Source organism: Kwoniella pini, chromosome 9 (assembly GCF_000512605.2).
Source record: "Kwoniella pini CBS 10737 chromosome 9, complete sequence".
Lineage (NCBI taxonomy): Eukaryota > Fungi > Basidiomycota > Tremellomycetes > Tremellales > Cryptococcaceae > Kwoniella > Kwoniella pini.
The window spans coordinates 525,453-542,919 of NC_091724.1; the positions used below are offsets into that span (position 1 = coordinate 525,453).

The 17,467-nt window shown below is 35.6% G+C and overlaps 7 protein-coding genes across 7 annotated transcripts; 4 read left to right on the forward strand and 3 right to left on the reverse strand.

The window, feature by feature from the left end:
- Nucleotides 1-452: 452 nt before the first annotated feature.
- On the forward strand, nt 453-1,384 carry I206_106478 (uncharacterized protein; the record flags this gene model as incomplete). The annotated part of the gene is made up of 2 exons (XM_019158977.1): nt 453-794; nt 884-1,384. 2 exons carry the CDS (start codon nt 453-455, stop codon nt 1,382-1,384), a joined length of 843 nt encoding a protein of 280 aa, XP_019008115.1.
- Nucleotides 1,385-1,659: 275 nt separating this feature from the next.
- I206_106479 (ribosomal protein P1) lies at nt 1,660-2,250 on the reverse strand (the record flags this gene model as incomplete). Its single annotated transcript, XM_019158978.1, has 4 exons — nt 1,660-1,680; nt 1,781-2,023; nt 2,121-2,183; nt 2,248-2,250. The coding sequence occupies 4 exons, from the start codon at nt 2,248-2,250 to the stop codon at nt 1,660-1,662; spliced, it is 330 nt and encodes a 109-aa protein (XP_019008116.1).
- Nucleotides 2,251-2,804: 554 nt separating this feature from the next.
- I206_106480 (60S ribosomal protein uL30) lies at nt 2,805-4,135 on the forward strand (the record flags this gene model as incomplete). Its single annotated transcript, XM_019158979.1, has 4 exons — nt 2,805-2,821; nt 2,885-2,900; nt 3,076-3,168; nt 3,509-4,135. The coding sequence occupies 4 exons, from the start codon at nt 2,805-2,807 to the stop codon at nt 4,133-4,135; spliced, it is 753 nt and encodes a 250-aa protein (XP_019008117.1).
- Nucleotides 4,136-4,941: 806 nt separating this feature from the next.
- On the reverse strand, nt 4,942-5,548 carry I206_106481 (uncharacterized protein; the record flags this gene model as incomplete). The annotated part of the gene is made up of 2 exons (XM_019158980.1): nt 4,942-5,157; nt 5,273-5,548. 2 exons carry the CDS (start codon nt 5,546-5,548, stop codon nt 4,942-4,944), a joined length of 492 nt encoding a protein of 163 aa, XP_019008118.1.
- A 597-nt stretch (nt 5,549-6,145) lies between these two features.
- I206_106482 (uncharacterized protein) lies at nt 6,146-9,480 on the reverse strand (the record flags this gene model as incomplete). The annotated part of the gene is made up of 3 exons (XM_019158981.1): nt 6,146-7,191; nt 7,278-9,246; nt 9,310-9,480. The coding sequence occupies 3 exons, from the start codon at nt 9,478-9,480 to the stop codon at nt 6,146-6,148; spliced, it is 3,186 nt and encodes a 1,061-aa protein (XP_019008119.1).
- A 2,709-nt stretch (nt 9,481-12,189) lies between these two features.
- I206_106483 (uncharacterized protein) lies at nt 12,190-13,596 on the forward strand (the record flags this gene model as incomplete). Its single annotated transcript, XM_019158982.1, has 4 exons — nt 12,190-12,360; nt 12,424-12,527; nt 12,595-12,892; nt 12,964-13,596. 4 exons carry the CDS (start codon nt 12,190-12,192, stop codon nt 13,594-13,596), a joined length of 1,206 nt encoding a protein of 401 aa, XP_019008120.1.
- Nucleotides 13,597-14,039: 443 nt separating this feature from the next.
- Nucleotides 14,040-16,928, forward strand: I206_106484 (tryptophan synthase, beta subunit; the record flags this gene model as incomplete). Its single annotated transcript, XM_019158983.1, has 11 exons — nt 14,040-14,249; nt 14,328-14,421; nt 14,493-14,631; nt 14,701-14,797; nt 14,862-15,475; nt 15,536-15,590; nt 15,653-15,835; nt 15,905-16,220; nt 16,366-16,491; nt 16,554-16,764; nt 16,829-16,928. 11 exons carry the CDS (start codon nt 14,040-14,042, stop codon nt 16,926-16,928), a joined length of 2,145 nt encoding a protein of 714 aa, XP_019008121.1.
- Between the last annotated feature and the right edge of the window lie 539 nt (nt 16,929-17,467).

Consider the following 17,467-nt stretch of genomic DNA (forward strand, 5'->3'; position numbering starts at 1 on the left):
CTTTAACTCAACTGAAATTAAACTGAAGGAGTATGGTATCAAACTCATGAACTTATCCTTTCATTACAGAACATCCTTTCTTCTTCTTCTTGAAAACTTTGTTATATTGATAAAAAAGGATGTTAAGATTACTAACGCGTATGATGATCTGAATCCTTTTTACTCTTCTTTGACTTGTATCTGACGCGTTAAGAGAAACAAGGACGATACATCCATTGATCTTAGGTACATGAGGAAGACAATGAGTTGAGTATCGTTAACCAAGTCAAACATATATAAAGTATGAAAAAGAAAACCAAATTCAACTTTTTCTTCTACATCAACTCACTCAAAAAAAAGGTCATCATAAGAAAATAATAAAATTCAAATTAATATTTACATTTAATCGTAAATAAAGCAATCTAAATAACATATTTATCAATAAAATAAAAATCACTTTTATTAAGATCAAAATGTCAAGTCCAACTTGGGAAAAAATTGAATACCCTATTTCACCTTTTAAAATTCAAAAATCTCAAAACCATTCAAACTCTTGTAATATTATAAATCCAACTTCGTTTCAATCTTCTGAATTTACCCAACAAATTTCAGATTCTTTATCAAATAAAAATTCTACTTCTAAACAAATTACTTCTTCCACAATTACTCCTTCTCCCATCTTGGAAATTCCAAAATTTAATATTCATGTATATGATAAATCAATTAAAAAACTTGAAACTTCTAATAAATTTATAAAATATTTATCTCCTAAAATTGAAGAATCATTTATTGGACCAATTTTACCAACTTTTAAAGTAAGTTAAGTTTTAAAAATCAAAATAAATAAACTCTTAACTTCCATTTTTAAATTAATTAACCTTGATTTTTTTTTTTTGGAAAATAGGAAAGTATTAATTTAATTAAATCTCAATGTAATTCTTTATCAAATATTCCTTTAAATGAAATTTCATTAAATTTAAAATTTGATGATGATGATTTAGAATTTAAAGATATTCAATTTAAAATTTTACCTAATTGTTGGCCTGAATCAATTAATTCTAATTTAAGTTTAATAATTATTAATATTAATAAAACTAATAAAATTGAAATTAATGATATCAATGAACCTTTTAAAGATAAGAGTGATGTAAAAAAAACCTCATCAAGTAATAATCAAATTAATGGAAAAGATAATGATAACGATGAATTAAGATGGGATGATTTGAAGGAAAATCAACAAACATTAGGTATTGAAGGATACAAAGAAATTCAAAAACTTAAAAACGAGAGTAAAATTCAGGTTCAAAAAGAATTGAGGGATATTAATGATGATAATAAGCAGAAAAAGTTTGACCCGAAATTTGATTTTGATTTTAACAAATATAGCTTTGATGGTTTATTGTAATCCTACTATACTGTTAGGATGAATCAGTAGTATGCTATGATTAATGATGGAATTTCATTCAGTGTGGTATTACTTTGCTCTTGAGAACTTTTGAATGATGGATAGGCCTCGATACAACGATATCCAGAATGCCTCAATCGCGTCGCGAACATAAAAGGTGGGGAAAATGGCTAACAATGCATGAATTTATATACAAATCATACTTGATAAACCAAATTTCCAAAGGTGTTGGTTGAGGTTGAGTTTTTGGATAAATCGAATGATAATCGAGATGTTTAGTCGAAAAGACCGAAACCCTAAAGACAAGTACATTATCAGCATTCCATCATTCAGTCTTTCATCATTCAATCTTTGAAAGCAGCAGATGCAGTTTGTGCAAATGATAATCTAACTCACCATGTCATCATCGGATTCCTCCTTAGCCTCTTCCTTCTTCTCCTCTGCGGGAGCTTCTTCAGCGGCAGCACCACCAGCGGCGGCACCGGCACCTGGAGCAGCAGCGGCAGGAGCACCACCACCACCAACGTTGGTAAGGAGATCTTTAACGTCTTTACCGTCAAGAGCCTTAGCTAAAAGAGTAGCCCAGATAGGTTCAACTTCAACTTTGGCGGCAGAAGCGAGAGAGACGATTTTGTCACCCTAATCAAATAGAGATTATTAGCACTGTGATTCTTCTCGTAACCTCCATATCATATCTGTGTGATTGTCTTATTAAGTAGGAAATGTAGATACCCACGGTGATCTCAATACCCTCGTCAGCGAGGATAAGAGCGGCGTAAGTAGCAGCAAGTTCGGAAGACTACATAAATCTCAAATCAGCTTATACTCCTTGAGAGGCAGGAGTCGGGAAAAAGCTGACTCACCATCGTAAATACGTATACCAAATTAAGGATGATTGATCCAGGAGATACGTTTAAATGATTTTTGTGGTTGAAGAAAAGAAGCCAAATCGTCAGACTAATGTAAATGATCACTTTGATCAAACCTACAAACCAATCCACTGAGCAGAGAGAGGTAGGGAGACAATTGCCATGCAACCTTACAGTCAAACCACGCATAGACATGGAAATTTGGTTTTACAATTTCGAGATATGTATGGTGAGATGTGGCACTTATCTGACGTGTAATATCTTATCACTGTTAAAATACCTTTTAAAGTAAATGAGCTTGCCTCTCGGCGTTATTTATCGGAGTTTGGTGTTTGACGAAAATTCATGGTAAACCACGCTACTGGAAAATCCTGACTCCACCATAGTTAATTGTACATTTTGCCTATGCTTGTTACTCGAGATTGAGACCTCTCCCGCTGGATTGCATTGTGTTGGTCGTTTGCTAGTTTGTGCAAAACTTCTTCAAAAGTAATCCTTAAATTTATACCTTCCTTTTCTTTAACCTTCAAGTCTTCAAAAACATCATCAAAATGGCTCCTTCTACCAGGTCAGTACACGCCTGTCATCGCCGATCGGAGAACAGCCATACTAACATGTCATCTCTTTACAGTGTGCCTTCCGCCGAGGTGAGTTAGAAGACATCGTAGAAAGGTCAAAGAGGATGGCAGGGATATCGATAAACCCTTTAATTCAATATACCCCTCATCTATGTCATCTCCCTTGCCATCCTCTAGAACCTAGATAAGCTGGATCATGGAATAGTCTGAATGGAATACTGACTGAAAGATTTTGTCTTAATAGCAAATTGCCGTCCCAGAGACTTTGCTCAAAAAGCGAAGAACCAACGAGGCCACCCGAGAGGCCAAATTGGCTGCCGCCGCTGAAGCCCGAAAGGTGAGCTTCTTTTCTTTTCGTAATGATCATTGCTTTGAAGGAGAGTTGGACAATCTGCAGGACTATGAATTGGAGATTTAGAGGAGCGATAGAAGCAGAAAGGATCATAGATGTCACATGGGAAACACATAAATCTCTCTTCCTCACCACCTTCCACATCTTCATGATGCATAACACCGACGTCCGTCGGCACACGGCTAGCTTAGACAATGCTGCTCGTAATTAACCATCTTTCGGGGCTGAACAAGAAAATTTTCATTTCAACATTCTATATCAAATGGAAACAATGATTACCTGTAGAGTATCCTTTACTGACGATTATTTGATTTCTGTGATATAGGCCCAAAAAGCTAAGAGAAAGGTCATCTTCAAGAGAGCCGATGAATACGTAAAAGAATACGTTCAACAAGAGAAAGAAGAGATTAGACTTAAGAGAGAAGCCCGAAAGACTGGTGATTTCTACGTTGCCGCTCAACCAAAAGTTTACTTCGTTGTCAGAATCAAGGGTATCTCTAAAATCGCTCCTAAACCAAAGAAGATTCTTCAATTACTTAGATTACTTCAAATTAACAATGGTGTTTTCATCAGAGTTACCAAAGCTACTACTCAAATGTTAAACTTGGTTAACCCATACGTAACTTACGGAGAAGTTAACCTTAAAGCTATCAGAGAATTAGTTTACAAAAGAGGTTACGCTAAAGTTGATGGATCAAGAATCCCAATCACTGATAACTCAATCATTGAAAAACAACTTGGTAAATACGGTATTATCTGTATTGAAGATTTAGTTCATGAAATCGCTACTTGTGGACCTAACTTTAAACAAGCTACTTCTTCTTTATGGCCATTCAAACTTTCTAACCCTAACGGTGGATGGAGACCAAGAAAATTCACAACTTACATTGAAGGTGGTGATACCGGAGCTAGAGAAGCTGCTATGTCTAAACTCGTTCACCAAATGGTTTAAAACAAATCAATTAGGTTGTTTAGATTTTTAGTTAGTTGTAGGTAGGATGTAAAGAGTTGAGAGAGAGGAGATTTGGAAGTATTACTACGTTTTCTTTTTTGGGTAGATACGTAGTTTACTTTTGAATAGTTAAGGTTGATAAGTTAGGGTTTTCATATTTTATTATTTACTCTTTCTTTTTCATTGAGCATGTAACCCAATCCACGATCACTGAAGTGTATGTGCTGCATACTTTCGGACTGTCTTTGTGGTTGAAATTGTGTTACCTATCTCATGACTGACACATTAAATTTACCTGATTGCGGAAATTATTTTGGCGAGTGTGAGAGCAAGCTGTAGTAGGAATCACGTTGGCCGAAGCCTAAGATCCAGTTGCATGGGAAGGGCATACAAGTAAATGCCTTTCTCATAGTAAGAAATGTAAACGCGAGGTGAAAGTACTATTTTCCAATTGGAAACTGTTAAATCTGCGAGAGTACTAAAGTACTAAAATACATAAGAATGCAAAGTACATAAAGGAGATAGCTATTTCTATATTTCTATATTATCTATATAAGTCAATTTGTAATTATGCTTTCTTATTACTCATATGATTTAATTCATCAAATCGTTCATTGTCAATTTCAACAAACTAAAACCACTTTATATCAATTGAATCTATCAAAATTAAGATTCTTTTACTCTTCTTTAAAAAGTTAAAAAAAAGATTTATATAATTTATTACGATATATAAAAATTCAATTTTTATATTAATTTTTATATCTAATTTCATCCCCATCCCCTTAAAGAGATTCACAATAAAACCTTCAAAAAGGTGATCCAGCACCTAAATAAATTCTCATTTGACTAGGAGGTACTTCAATAATTTTTGCTCTAATAGTTTCAAAATTTAATCTTTTTGTAGCTTCAAATCTATGACATCCACCCATTGAAAAATAAAAATTTTCTTTAGGTCCATTTGGATTTGATTTTAAAGTTGATTTAACTTTTATAATTTCAATAGGTGTAAATGTATCTCCATCCTAATTAATCAAAAAAATCAAAAAAAAATATCAGTTTTTTTGTTGACAAAATTATTATACAAGAATTTCAAAATCAACCTAAAACCAAAAACCAAAAATCAAAAATCAAACTCACTTTCATTTCTTTCATAAATTTTAATACTTTATTTTCATCTAATTCACTTGGTAAAGGTCTTCTTATAATTTTCATAGGTACATTATGTATTGGACTTTCTTCATTACGTGAAAATATTGATGATTTTGGTTTATCTTCAATTTCATTTATATTGTCATTTAATTTTAATGAAGTAGAAGAAGAAGAAGATTCATTTTTAGCAGGTTGAAGTTGTTCTGGAAGACATGATGATGATGATGATGATGATGGTATTATTTCATTCATTGTTGTGGACATTATCAATATATTTATTTTTTCGATGAATTTTAATTAACCAAAATCAAAGACTAAATTAATTGGATTTGATTTTCTACCTAATTCATTTAGAATATTTATTCTTCGTTTCAAAAAAAGTATGATACTTGTTTATATATATTGATAACTTTCTTTTACAATTGGGTGGCAATTTATAAAGAAATCCTATAGAAGAAGATGACGCATTTCGTAAAATGTTACGAATACGAGTAATCGGCCGAATATTCCTAACCTTTTTTCGTAATTAGGAAATTCCCCTCCACTTTTCGAGTCCACCTTTCGAATCAGACTTTTTTCTGTGATCATTCACCGAAAATACATAGATGCACAATTCGGACTGAATTATCAAGATACCAGATTTATAAGTTCGTTTGCAAATAGTACTGGAGAATATGGATATTAAGATGCATGTACAACCAGATCTCAAATATTTTCTACCGGATCACACAAAAACCCAAGAGATGAAACAATGATAATTTATGTACTGTACAACGAAATACTTTTATCTAATTTACTCTATTTATTCTCATATTCTAAAACAAGATATGTATATTAATTATGTCAAATAATCAATCTCATTTACATTTCAGGCATTTCTTCATTCATCAAATTATTTTCACTTTCATCTTTGATCCACAAATCAGGACTAACCGATCTTAAATGTTGTAATGATTTTAAAGTTGATCTTCTAAATTGTAATTCATTTTCAACATAAATACTAATATCACTTTTTAAACTTGTATTAGAATTTGAATGTTTTAATGAAATTGAACTTTTTAAATTTTCATTCTCATTTAATTCATCATAATCTAATAAATTTAAATTCGAATTATATTGATCAATTAAAATTTCAGGTTCACCCCAACATTCTTCATTAATTTCTATTTTAGGTTTTGGTAAATTTTTATTTTTATTATTATTATTATTACTATTAGTACGAAAAGAAGTTATTAATTCTTTTTTTGTATTAATTAAATTATTTGAAAAAAGTCCTTTAATTGGTGAATTTGGTTGAGAAGATAAACCCCATGGAAAATTACCTGGTTGTGTATTATTTGAACTATTTGAAGATATGTTTGAATTGGATCTACTTAATCCAATTATTGATGGTGTTAAAATTTCAAGTGTATGTGGTGTAAGTGGTATACTATTTTCTTCTGAAGTTATAATTGAGATTTCAGATAATTGTGAATATCTATTTGAATTTTCTTTTTCATTATTTTTAATTATTGAAGAAGAAGAAGAAGAAGAAGTAAAAGAAGATGAAGAAAATCTTTTAGTTTTTTTCGGAGTAGGTGTTTCTTCTAATTCAAGATCAATTTGAACCGTTAATGTATTTGATTTTTTAGATTTAATAGGTTGGGGAGTTTTAGGACTTTTAGAAACAGATCTACGTTCTTTAATTTGTCTGACGGTAGATATCCATTCTTCTTCTTCTGATTCACTTCCACTCCATCCTCTACCTGATGTCAAGCCTAACCCACTTCGGAGTGAAGATAGTGTATTGATGCTATTCGTACTGATTGAGCGTAATGATGTTGGCCTGGAAGGTGGTGAAAGTAGTCTTGAGCGAGGTGATACGATATTGGAATCGAGTGCCACTTTTATTAGAGGAGAGACAACGTCTATGATTTGAAGAACATACGAAAAAATTAGTACTTGTAGTGTGTAAATTTTGATATTTGAATAATTTGATTGAAATTAGACTCACCTAGATCGCTCTCCTCAGTCTCACTTGAGTGCTCATCACCAACTGATACTCTTCTCGTACGACTCGGTCGACGAACAGTCCGCAAGATATCTTGGATCTCCGGACTAGGCGGACGATGTATTTCGATTTCCACTGGATCACTGCTAATCTCTATCATTTCAGGTAACGGAGATTCAATCTGCATAGGCTGCGAAGAATCGTGTTCGATAAAAGGTGAATTGAGGCTAATTTCTTTGGGTTGTACAGCTTCATTAAGCATTCGAGGGGTTCGCAACGAAGAAGTATCCTCTACTTCAGGCTTGAAGTTGATTTCCATGATCTTCTCAATCGTGGGTGTATCATCGTATTCATCCAACAATGGCGATGAGATATTATCATTGGTGTCCTTTGACGCTTGGTCTTCCAGACTCTCTTGATCCAATAGTTGAGATGACATACTCTCCATAACCCTATCAGGCGGAATGGGGAATGAGCTTATCGCGCTGAGACTCGATTCAGATCTTGTATGTCCTTTACTAACGGAACCAAGTTCAACTTCGTCGATACGATTGAAGCTTGTTCTGACCGGAGAAGGTAAAGCAGGTAATAAATCTATACTATCTTGAGAAGATCTAAGTTCTACTTTTACCGGAATTACCACGTCTACTTCGAGTTCTTCATTATCGGAATTTTGATCCACTTGTGGACTTGTCTGAACAATGATCTCTTCAGACAATTTAGTTCCTCTTCTCGAAGAATTGGTCAAACTACCTAAAGACCTTACAGGACCTGATCGTGGTGATAATCCTAATTCAGGATCATCCCATTCACCCCTATTTAAATGAGGTAGATGTTCATCTGGAACTATCGATATTGATAATAGTGAACTTCGTCTTCTTCTCGAGGGTAACAAACTTGAATAAGCTCTAGTGGGTAATTGAATATTCATCAAGGTTGCTGAGTTTTTAGAATCACATTGTACTCGAAATTCATTATCGGAATTGGAAGATCGAAGGGAATCAGGAGTTTGAGCTAAAGAAGGTTGATAACTTGATTTCCTCGATGTAGCAGCGGAAGTTGCTGAATCACTCAATGATGTTCTTAATTTAGCTTCAAGTGAGAATTGACTTGATTGTCTTGACATATAACCATCACCGACAAAATCAGATGAAGGTGAATCAATAGCTGAGTATACTGAATGTAAATCTGATCGATCTGAACAATCATCCTGCGGTTGAGTTAACCATACTGATGAAGTTGTACTTTCAACACTGGATCTGGGATTCGAGCTGAATGATGCTCTTGAAATCTTCGGATAAGGTAGTATTTGAGGTTTAAAACCTTTATCTTTTTCTTCAATCATCTTCAACAAAACCTCATCATCTAAATCCGTAAATTGTATCGCAGCTAAGCTTTCTTTCCTTAAATTCAAATCAAGGTCAGAGCCGTGCGACGATGTTGCCCAACCGAAAGGATCAGATCCTACTGATGAAGCGAAAGAGTCCCTCTTGAATGAACTTCCGATGGATGCAGCTGATAAACGCCTACCCAGAGACTGACTTTGGGCAGATGACTTTCGACTGTTAAGCGAAAAGGAAGCTTGGATCAAGTCCGCTCGAAGACCATCTATGGAGGATTCCCTTCGTAAACTTTTCAGTGAAGTAGAACGTGTAATCTGGTGAGGATTGGGTATAGGTTGTAATTGTTGATCTGAGAAGCGAACTCTACTGGATCTTCGACGTAAGGCGTTGGTAGAGGATGATGCGGTTGGAGAAGGCAAGCTTATCGAAGGGCCGAAATCTGAGTCCTGTTCCACTTTGGGCGCTGGAGGTAAAGGTAGGGAAGGAGCAGGTGATGAAGGTATAGCAGGCAATTGAAAAGCTTTAGGTGAACCAGAGGCTTGGTATGATGAGGGCGGTAAGAGTGATGGTTTGCGGAGTATAGAAGAGGGTTTCACAATTGATTCGGAATGGGATGATGAGGATGGAAACTATAGATAGTAGAATGTCAGTCTAGGGGTGGTTGATCTAAAGTCTTTCACGAATTTGCTTACCATGGGTTCCTCTTTCGTATTATCGCTATTTAGGGAAGCGGCCATACTCAATTTCCTACTTTCCTTCCTTGCCAGCTTATGTCTCAAATTGTCCTCTTTTTCACTTTCGAATAGTGCCATCTTGGCCATGAACATCCTCTCTCGAGGTGATAAATCGAATTGAACAGACATTTTTTGTGTGCTGGAACGGCAATACGCCGTACAAAGGAATGTTGAAGAACGTATTAGGATATAAGGGAAGAGATGAATGTATCGAAAGGGGAAATATAGTTTCGAGCTTGGTTTTCCTGTCTAATCGATATCGAAATAAAATTCTAGTATTTCTGGTGTTGGGATCTGTCACTGAAATCCTTGATCGAACGGAGCTTAGTTCATCTTTGCTAGCGGTTCCTTTTAATTGATTTAAAGACTACGATTTGAAAGCTTTTTGGTCAAATTTGCTTCTCTGATTCCTGTCAGCGTGCTTTACACTTCGCTTCGACCTATTTGGCTGCCGCTAAAACTATCACGGATGTCCTTCTTGGCTGGCTCACGGATCCTCCAATACTTGCGCTAACGTATTCAATATTGATTGTTAATGAGTTTGGGTGTTCTTGGCAGGGATTGAGGGAGAGCAGAAAATATAACTATGAACTTTGTTTAGATTATTAGATCTTGATGGTAAGGTGTCAATCTAAACGACTAGTATTGTACCGATGACGAATTAACCGTCCTCCAGCATCCGACGATCTAACGCAACGGTTTTTTGTTTTTATTTCAGCTACTCTTGCTGTATAACGATTTCGACTGATGTATCTCTTTCTGATTGATATAAAAGGATGAGGCAAAGTGTAATTGAACAGTTGTTTATTTGACTCTATGAGCCAGTCAAAGGATCAGCAACAATCCATCATGAGGAATCATGCCCAATCGAAGATTAATCAATCTGAAAAAGCGCCCAGTCTTTTATCGCGAAAGAGATAGAAATGTTCCAGGGGAAAGGTAAAAGTCAAATAACCTGAAACATCACTACCAGAAATAATCATGAAGCACAGGTACGCCATGAAGACAAATACAGGTACCATCCATACATTCATTACGCACGAACCATCAATCAAATCAAGCTAATCTGAGCTTTGATCCTTTTGATCCGGCATCCGGGATCTTCCACCGAGCTCTCACATACAATCTTGGACAAAAAGCGAAACGATAACCGAATGCGAAGTACGACTCACCTTGATCACCTAAGATGTAAAAATTCTATTCGTCAAATCGCAAAATCCTGAGTGTAATTCGAGCTAATCTAAATTTCGGGTTATGATGAAACGTTTGTCGAAAGAAGGGGTAATACCGTCCAGCGGGGTATATCAAATCGGTTATTGAGAGGAAGATGTGAATTACAGCAATGTGTGTTGATAGATGGAATGAATGGTCTGTTTAGGGATATGAAGATTTGAAGACAAGTTGATAGTTGAAACGAAGTTTAGATGTTAAGTCCAGTTTACAACGGTATCAGAAAAACAATGAGAAAGTTGGACTGTCGAATTTTAAGGTACTAAATTAGCCACATGCTTTAAGCCTTTGCTAGTACACATGAAATTCAATAGTAAAATAGTATAATTATTACATTCCTTCTCCATACATTCTAGAAAACATATCAAATATCATTATAACAATGCGATCTTCATACTATTAATTTCATACAGCAGATGTCCGAACAAAGTATTTTTGGAAAAACGTATTTTTAAACGTAAACAGATGAAACGGAATCGGAATGTGCCTTGACACATGAGGGCAGATAAGCCGAGAAGGTTTTGAAATCAGGGTAATAATCGGGAAGATGAGAAGCTTGTTTTTACGTTATAGCTAAGAGATCTCAAACGCCGAATGAGGAAATCGTCATATTCAGTAAAATGTCGATCTTCACCACGTGAGATTCATGTAATATCCTCGTGGTTTGTTTTTGAACTTGAATTTACATCCGAGCTGCGCGAATACCATACCAGTGAGTATACGAAGGTAATAATCATCATACTTGGCATGACAATTCTACCATGCGTTTACATCGTAATTCGGGCTCTCGGGTTCCAAAATTATGCCAGATTATATATGGAAATAGAAGGCTCGAATTAACTTTGACTTCATCATTCACACTTTGACTTTGAAAAGCTGTACTCTTAAATCCATTAAAGTGGACATCGCCATTCTTGGTCTGGAACAGCATGAAAGAAGATCTACCTCCACCTCCCAGATCTGCATCCGAGGAAACACTCTGGAATCATTGACTCGTATGGGATTTGCTGTGAAAGTCAATTATAAACTCTTGCTCTTCGTCATTCCTTTTTCCATACGCTATCATCTTGTTGAGCTTGCATATATTTTTAGCATATATATACCCAATTTTGAACATACATTCACAAGACCTCGGGGATTCATCTCAGTACACTATCAGTTCATTTTGCCTTCATACATCAGAGATCTGTTTGATCAGTGGACCAAAACAAGTCGTGTGTACAGTAAACTTCACTAGGACACGCGGAGGACCGGAATCCGTTGGATCTGAAGAGCACTCACCCTTTAGTACAATACAGTACAAGGGTCCTTTAGGTGACGACAACCGCTTATCAATCGTTAATCTATTGTATTTCAAGTATAAGCTCGCTAAGAGATCACTGATTGGACATCTCCTTGGGAGGGCTTAGTACTTAGTATATAGTAACAGGGAAGCGAGGTGGGGAATGACCAAGTGGTTCAACGATACTCATCAAGAGGAACGCGTTGATATAACATCAAAAAAATCCAAGACTGCACTTTGGTATCACTCATCTTGGCAGTGCATTAGAATAAACTCAAACCTTTCGATTCGATCAGTGTACTCAGGTTTCTCATTCTTGATAGGTTATGTCGATGTTACCTCCACCGGTTCCAGCTTCTAGAAATCGCTCTTCAAGCTCAGAATCTCCTTCTACATCATCAACGTCAACCAAAGGGGACGTTATAGATGAGAATCGCATCGAGGATACTTTCAAGGAATTTGAAGATTATAAATTTACTGAAGATGTAGCGTTTAATGTGAGTATTTTCGACCTACTCTCACGGAATGAGCGTACAAAGGCTAACTGTCTACGGACACAGGCTGGACTACCGACAGTCTTCAGTGCGATAAGGGGTAAGAAAATGTCACCTGCTTTGATTGATAAAACTATTGCCGAAGCTCAATGGTTTTACTTTACTACGAGGTGAGTCCAAATATGGGACATCGTTTCAATTAACCTTGAGTTGCTGATAGATTGGCCTGTTCGATAGAATTAAGAAAAATCCATTACCTTTTTCAGTGTATACACAATATGTAGATAAACAAACATCGTCAAATATCCCTCTACGATTTGATACGCCTGATACACCTTCAACAAAGGAGTCAAAACCTGAAATTGAACATCCCGATTCGAATGCTAGAATGGAACATCTGACAGAAGCTATGCGAATGATGGGAACATTAGGAAACGAAGCGGAAACGGATTTGACTTTTGATAAGCTTGTGCAGCTTATTCAAGAAGGTAGAGTTGAGGAATTGAGGGGTAAAGATATACCGGATGAACTAAACGTATGTGATCTTATCTATAAATTTATATTTTATTCATCATACTGTGGCTCACTAATCATACATCGTATCAGACATCACCACCGTCCAAATCTACCCTAGAAGCACGTCCCAAACCTTGGCAACAGAATATGAGATCTAGTGACAGTTCGCTGTTGGCTGCCTCTCCTTCTAATGGAAGTATTTTCTCGTCATTATCACATGGTACTTTACCACGGGGATCTTTATTGAGTTCCAGTAACTTGCCAAACCAAACTATCACCTTACTAGCTCAGACACCGCTTGACTCACAATCTCAAACCGATATACCTCTTACAGATGAACAGCTTGATGAGTTGATAGGAGCATGTATAAGTCGTACTGGAGAACCAACAATACCTATTCTTCTTAGCCCTATACAAGCAGCTCAAATACAAGATCGTATGCTTGCTCAGGATTTAGAAATGACAAATTATATCAAACAGTGTCAACAAAATATTCAAGCTCAAAATCTAGATGGAGTCAATACAGGTCTCGCGCCTGGAAATTCTGTTCAATCACCATTTACTCCTGAATTTGATTATATAAATTGGTCAGGCGAAGATATAACTTTACCTTCACAGGATCCTTCCTCAAGCACCATATCGAATCCATCCAGGAAAGCTGGACAACCTAGTATAGATATGGATGTTGATGAGGTAGAGCGTGAATCACGTATAACTCCTTAGTAACCTCATTCCATTACGCTAGGCATTATCGTGAAACAGTTTATCCTACCAATTTATCATGACATTCCACAGCAAGATAATTGCCAAGTTGTATCTATGTTATTCCGTCTCAAGTTGTATTTCTATGCATGTAGACATTTTAATTCAGCTACATGAAAATGCATAAATCAATTAGCATTATATGTATGGTGAATTCAGATGATTAAATGGTTCACCTACTTAATTAACCCGGACCGAGTGATTATTCTTAGTCGATCGATAACCGTCGATTCAAGTATTATTAAATAAATGAGCGAAATGAGTCGTTCAGAAAAAAGTTAGATATAAATATATATATATCAACTTTTATATAAAAACCATAATTTATTACTTTTCTTATCAATTGACTATTTTAATTTCTTTTGAATAAGAAGTAATATATATATATATATAAAAATTCAAAAATGTCTGAAGAAATTAAAAAAGTTTTCGCAAATAAAAAAGAACAAGATCAACCTGCATTTGTTACTTTTTTAACTGCAGGTTTTCCAACAAAAGATGCAACTGTACCTTTAATGTTATCTTTAGAAGCTGGTGGAGCAGATATAATTGAATTAGGTGTACCTTTTAGTGATCCAATTGCGGATGGACCAACAATTCAAAAAGCAAATACTGTGAGTTCATTTACTCTCCCCTTTAAAAAAGAAAATACGTGATGAACATAATTAATTTGAATTATTAATATCACAAAGGTCGCTATTGAAAATAATGTTCATTATTCTGATTGTTTGGAATATGTTAGACAAGCTAGATCTCAAGGACTGAAAGCTCCTGTTATTTTTATGGGTATGTATTATTATTTTCAATGATTGAATTAACCTAAATTAGAAAGCTAATTTCAGCTACGTTTTAAATAGGTTATTATAATCCTTTAATTGCTTATGGTGAAGATAAAGCTGTTAAAGATGCTAGAGAAGCAGGTGCAAACGGTTATATCCTTGTGGATTTACCGCCTACAGAAGCTATAAAATTCAGAGAAATTTGTCAGGAACATACGTGAGTTGGTGAAAAGTTGTTCCGTCGCTTCATAGAGTTCTGCTCATACTAACTCTTTACTTTTTACAGCATGTCATACATCCCTTTAATCGCTCCATCTACTAGTATTGATCGAGTTAAATTCTTGACCAGCATTGCCGATTCTTTCATATATGTTGTATCCAAGGTGAGTTATTCAAGTCTTAAAGTATATCAAGATAACACTACAGCTTATCGAACGAATATTGTAGATGGGTGTGACCGGTTCTTCAGCAGGCGAAGCTATCTCAGCATCTCTTCCTGAACTTGTCGCAAGAATTAGAGCTTTTACACCAGTACCATTAGCAGTAGGTTTCGGTGTAGATAATAGAACACATTTCGAATTTGTTACTTCTGCAGGATCAGATGCTGTTGTTGTAGGATCAAAAATTATTAAATTAGTTTTTGATAATGCTACAAATGGAAAAGCTACAACTGAATTAACTAAATTTTGTAAAGAAATAACATTACATGGTCAAAATCCACCACCTCTTGGTAGATTAAAATCTCAAAAAACCAATGGAGAATCAAATTTAAAACCTGAACCTGTTTTACCTATTCCTCAAGGTGAAATTGCAAAACCTGAATTACAAGTTAATAAACCTGGAAAATTACCTTCAAGATTTGGATTATTTGGTGGTGCTTATGTACCTGAATCTTTAGTTGATTGTTTAAATGAAATTGAAGCTGCACATGCTGAAGCTATTCAAGATCCTGCTTTTTGGAAAGAATTTGAAGATATGTTTGGTTATATAAATAGACCTTCTCAACTTTATTTAGCTGAAAGATTAACTGAGGAAATGGGTGGTGCGAGAATTTGGTTAAAGTGAGTCAAGGTTGAAATTGACCAGGACAAGGGAACTATATCTAAATAGATTGGTTATAGACGAGAAGATTTGAATCATACTGGATCTCACAAGATCAATAATGCCGTTGGACAAGTGAGTCCTATACCTCATTTCAGACTGACTGATTTGATGAGATTGCTAATTACATCTTGTAGATCCTCCTTGCCAGACGATTGGGTAAAAAGCGTATCATCGCCGAGACTGGTGCAGGTCAACACGGTGTAGCTACTGCAACAGTTTGTGCTAGATTCGGTTTGCAATGTGATATTTACATGGGTGCTGAAGATGTTAGAAGACAAGAATTGAACGTATTCAGAATCAAAATGTTAGGTGGTAATGTGAGTTCGAGAAGTACTGAGAATTACAATTAAATGGGTTTTAAACTGATGTTAAAACTGAATCAATAGGTTATACCAGTAACATCAGGATCACAAACATTAAAAGATGCCGTTAATGAAGCGATGAGAGAATGGGTAACTAGATTGGAAGATACACATTATTTAATTGGATCAGCAATTGGACCTCATCCTTTCCCTACAATTGTTAGAGATTTCCAAAGAGTTATAGGAAGAGAAATTAAATCTCAAATGCAAGCTCAATCTGGTAAATTACCTGATGCAGTTGTAGCTTGTGTTGGAGGTGGAAGTAATGCTATAGGAACTTTCTATGATTTCATTGAAGATCCGAATGTTAGATTGATTGGTGTTGAGGCTGGAGGACATGGTAAGTTTGGTCTGCCTCGTCCTCCCTACAACCCTTTCCTTAATTATCATTCAATTTCAACGTTTTCCGAGCCAGATCCTCTCTTACCTTTTCACCGGTCTCTTATGATACCAGGGCGAATGACTGATGACAAACAATGCAACAGGTGTCGATACCGATTTACACTCTGCCACACTCACGAAGGGTGTCATCGGAGTTGTACACGGAGCATCATCCTACATCATTCAAAGTAAAGAAGGTCAATTAGTACCTACACATAGTATCTCTGCTGGTGAGTATGACATTCAATTCTCGTAATGCACCAGAAATGTTCATTGACATCATATCATTCAGGTCTCGATTATAATTCTGTCGGACCTGAACATTCTCATCTGAAATACACTGGTCGAGCAGAATACATTGTAGCCGATGATACTCAAGCTTTGAAAGCTTTCAAGATGGTAACACAATTAGAAGGTATCATTCCTGCTTTAGAATCAAGTCATGGTCTTTGGGGAGGTATGCAATTAGCAAAAACTCTACCAAAAGACCATGATATTGTTATGTGAGTTTTCTTTTGATCATGTCCGATATTTGCGATCTCCGGTTGACCTTTTTTTCAATTTCAGCTGCTTGAGTGGTAATGGTTCTAAGGATGTTGCTGAAGTTTTATTAACATTGAAAGATCCCAAATGGGCTGATAAATTGGATTGGCACGTTGCTCAATAAGCTGTGTCTTTCGGAAATAAGTCATAGTTTGAATGAAAGGTTAGATAGATATGATCAGTCATATGAATCAAAATGTAGTAATAGTTATCAAGGACAAGTATTTTACATAGGATGCATTGCAATGCCGTAAATGATTAATCGATCGGACTTTTTTTTGGGAAAATGATTACTCGTATCCACGTGTTGATAACGATCGTGTTTGGTTTTTGTTTGTACTTTGAATACGCACAGATCGCACAGCTTCAAGTATGCTTTGGCTTTTACATCATCACTTCATAGCAAGCGATCAAAGCGTTGATACATTCTTGTAGGTCATCCATTAATCAGGACGATTTATATAAGCCTTGACACCATCATATAACTCTTGCACCTTCAAAATAGACAATAGACAATTCAATCTGACGCCCAGGTTAAATTGTAAACGATAAGGGCGTGACCGGATGAACCGGCAAATAGGCACCAAAACAACTCAAACTCAAATTCGAATTTGTAATTAGCGTTAATTCATCCTTACACTTGCAAAACAACCAATTATCCAC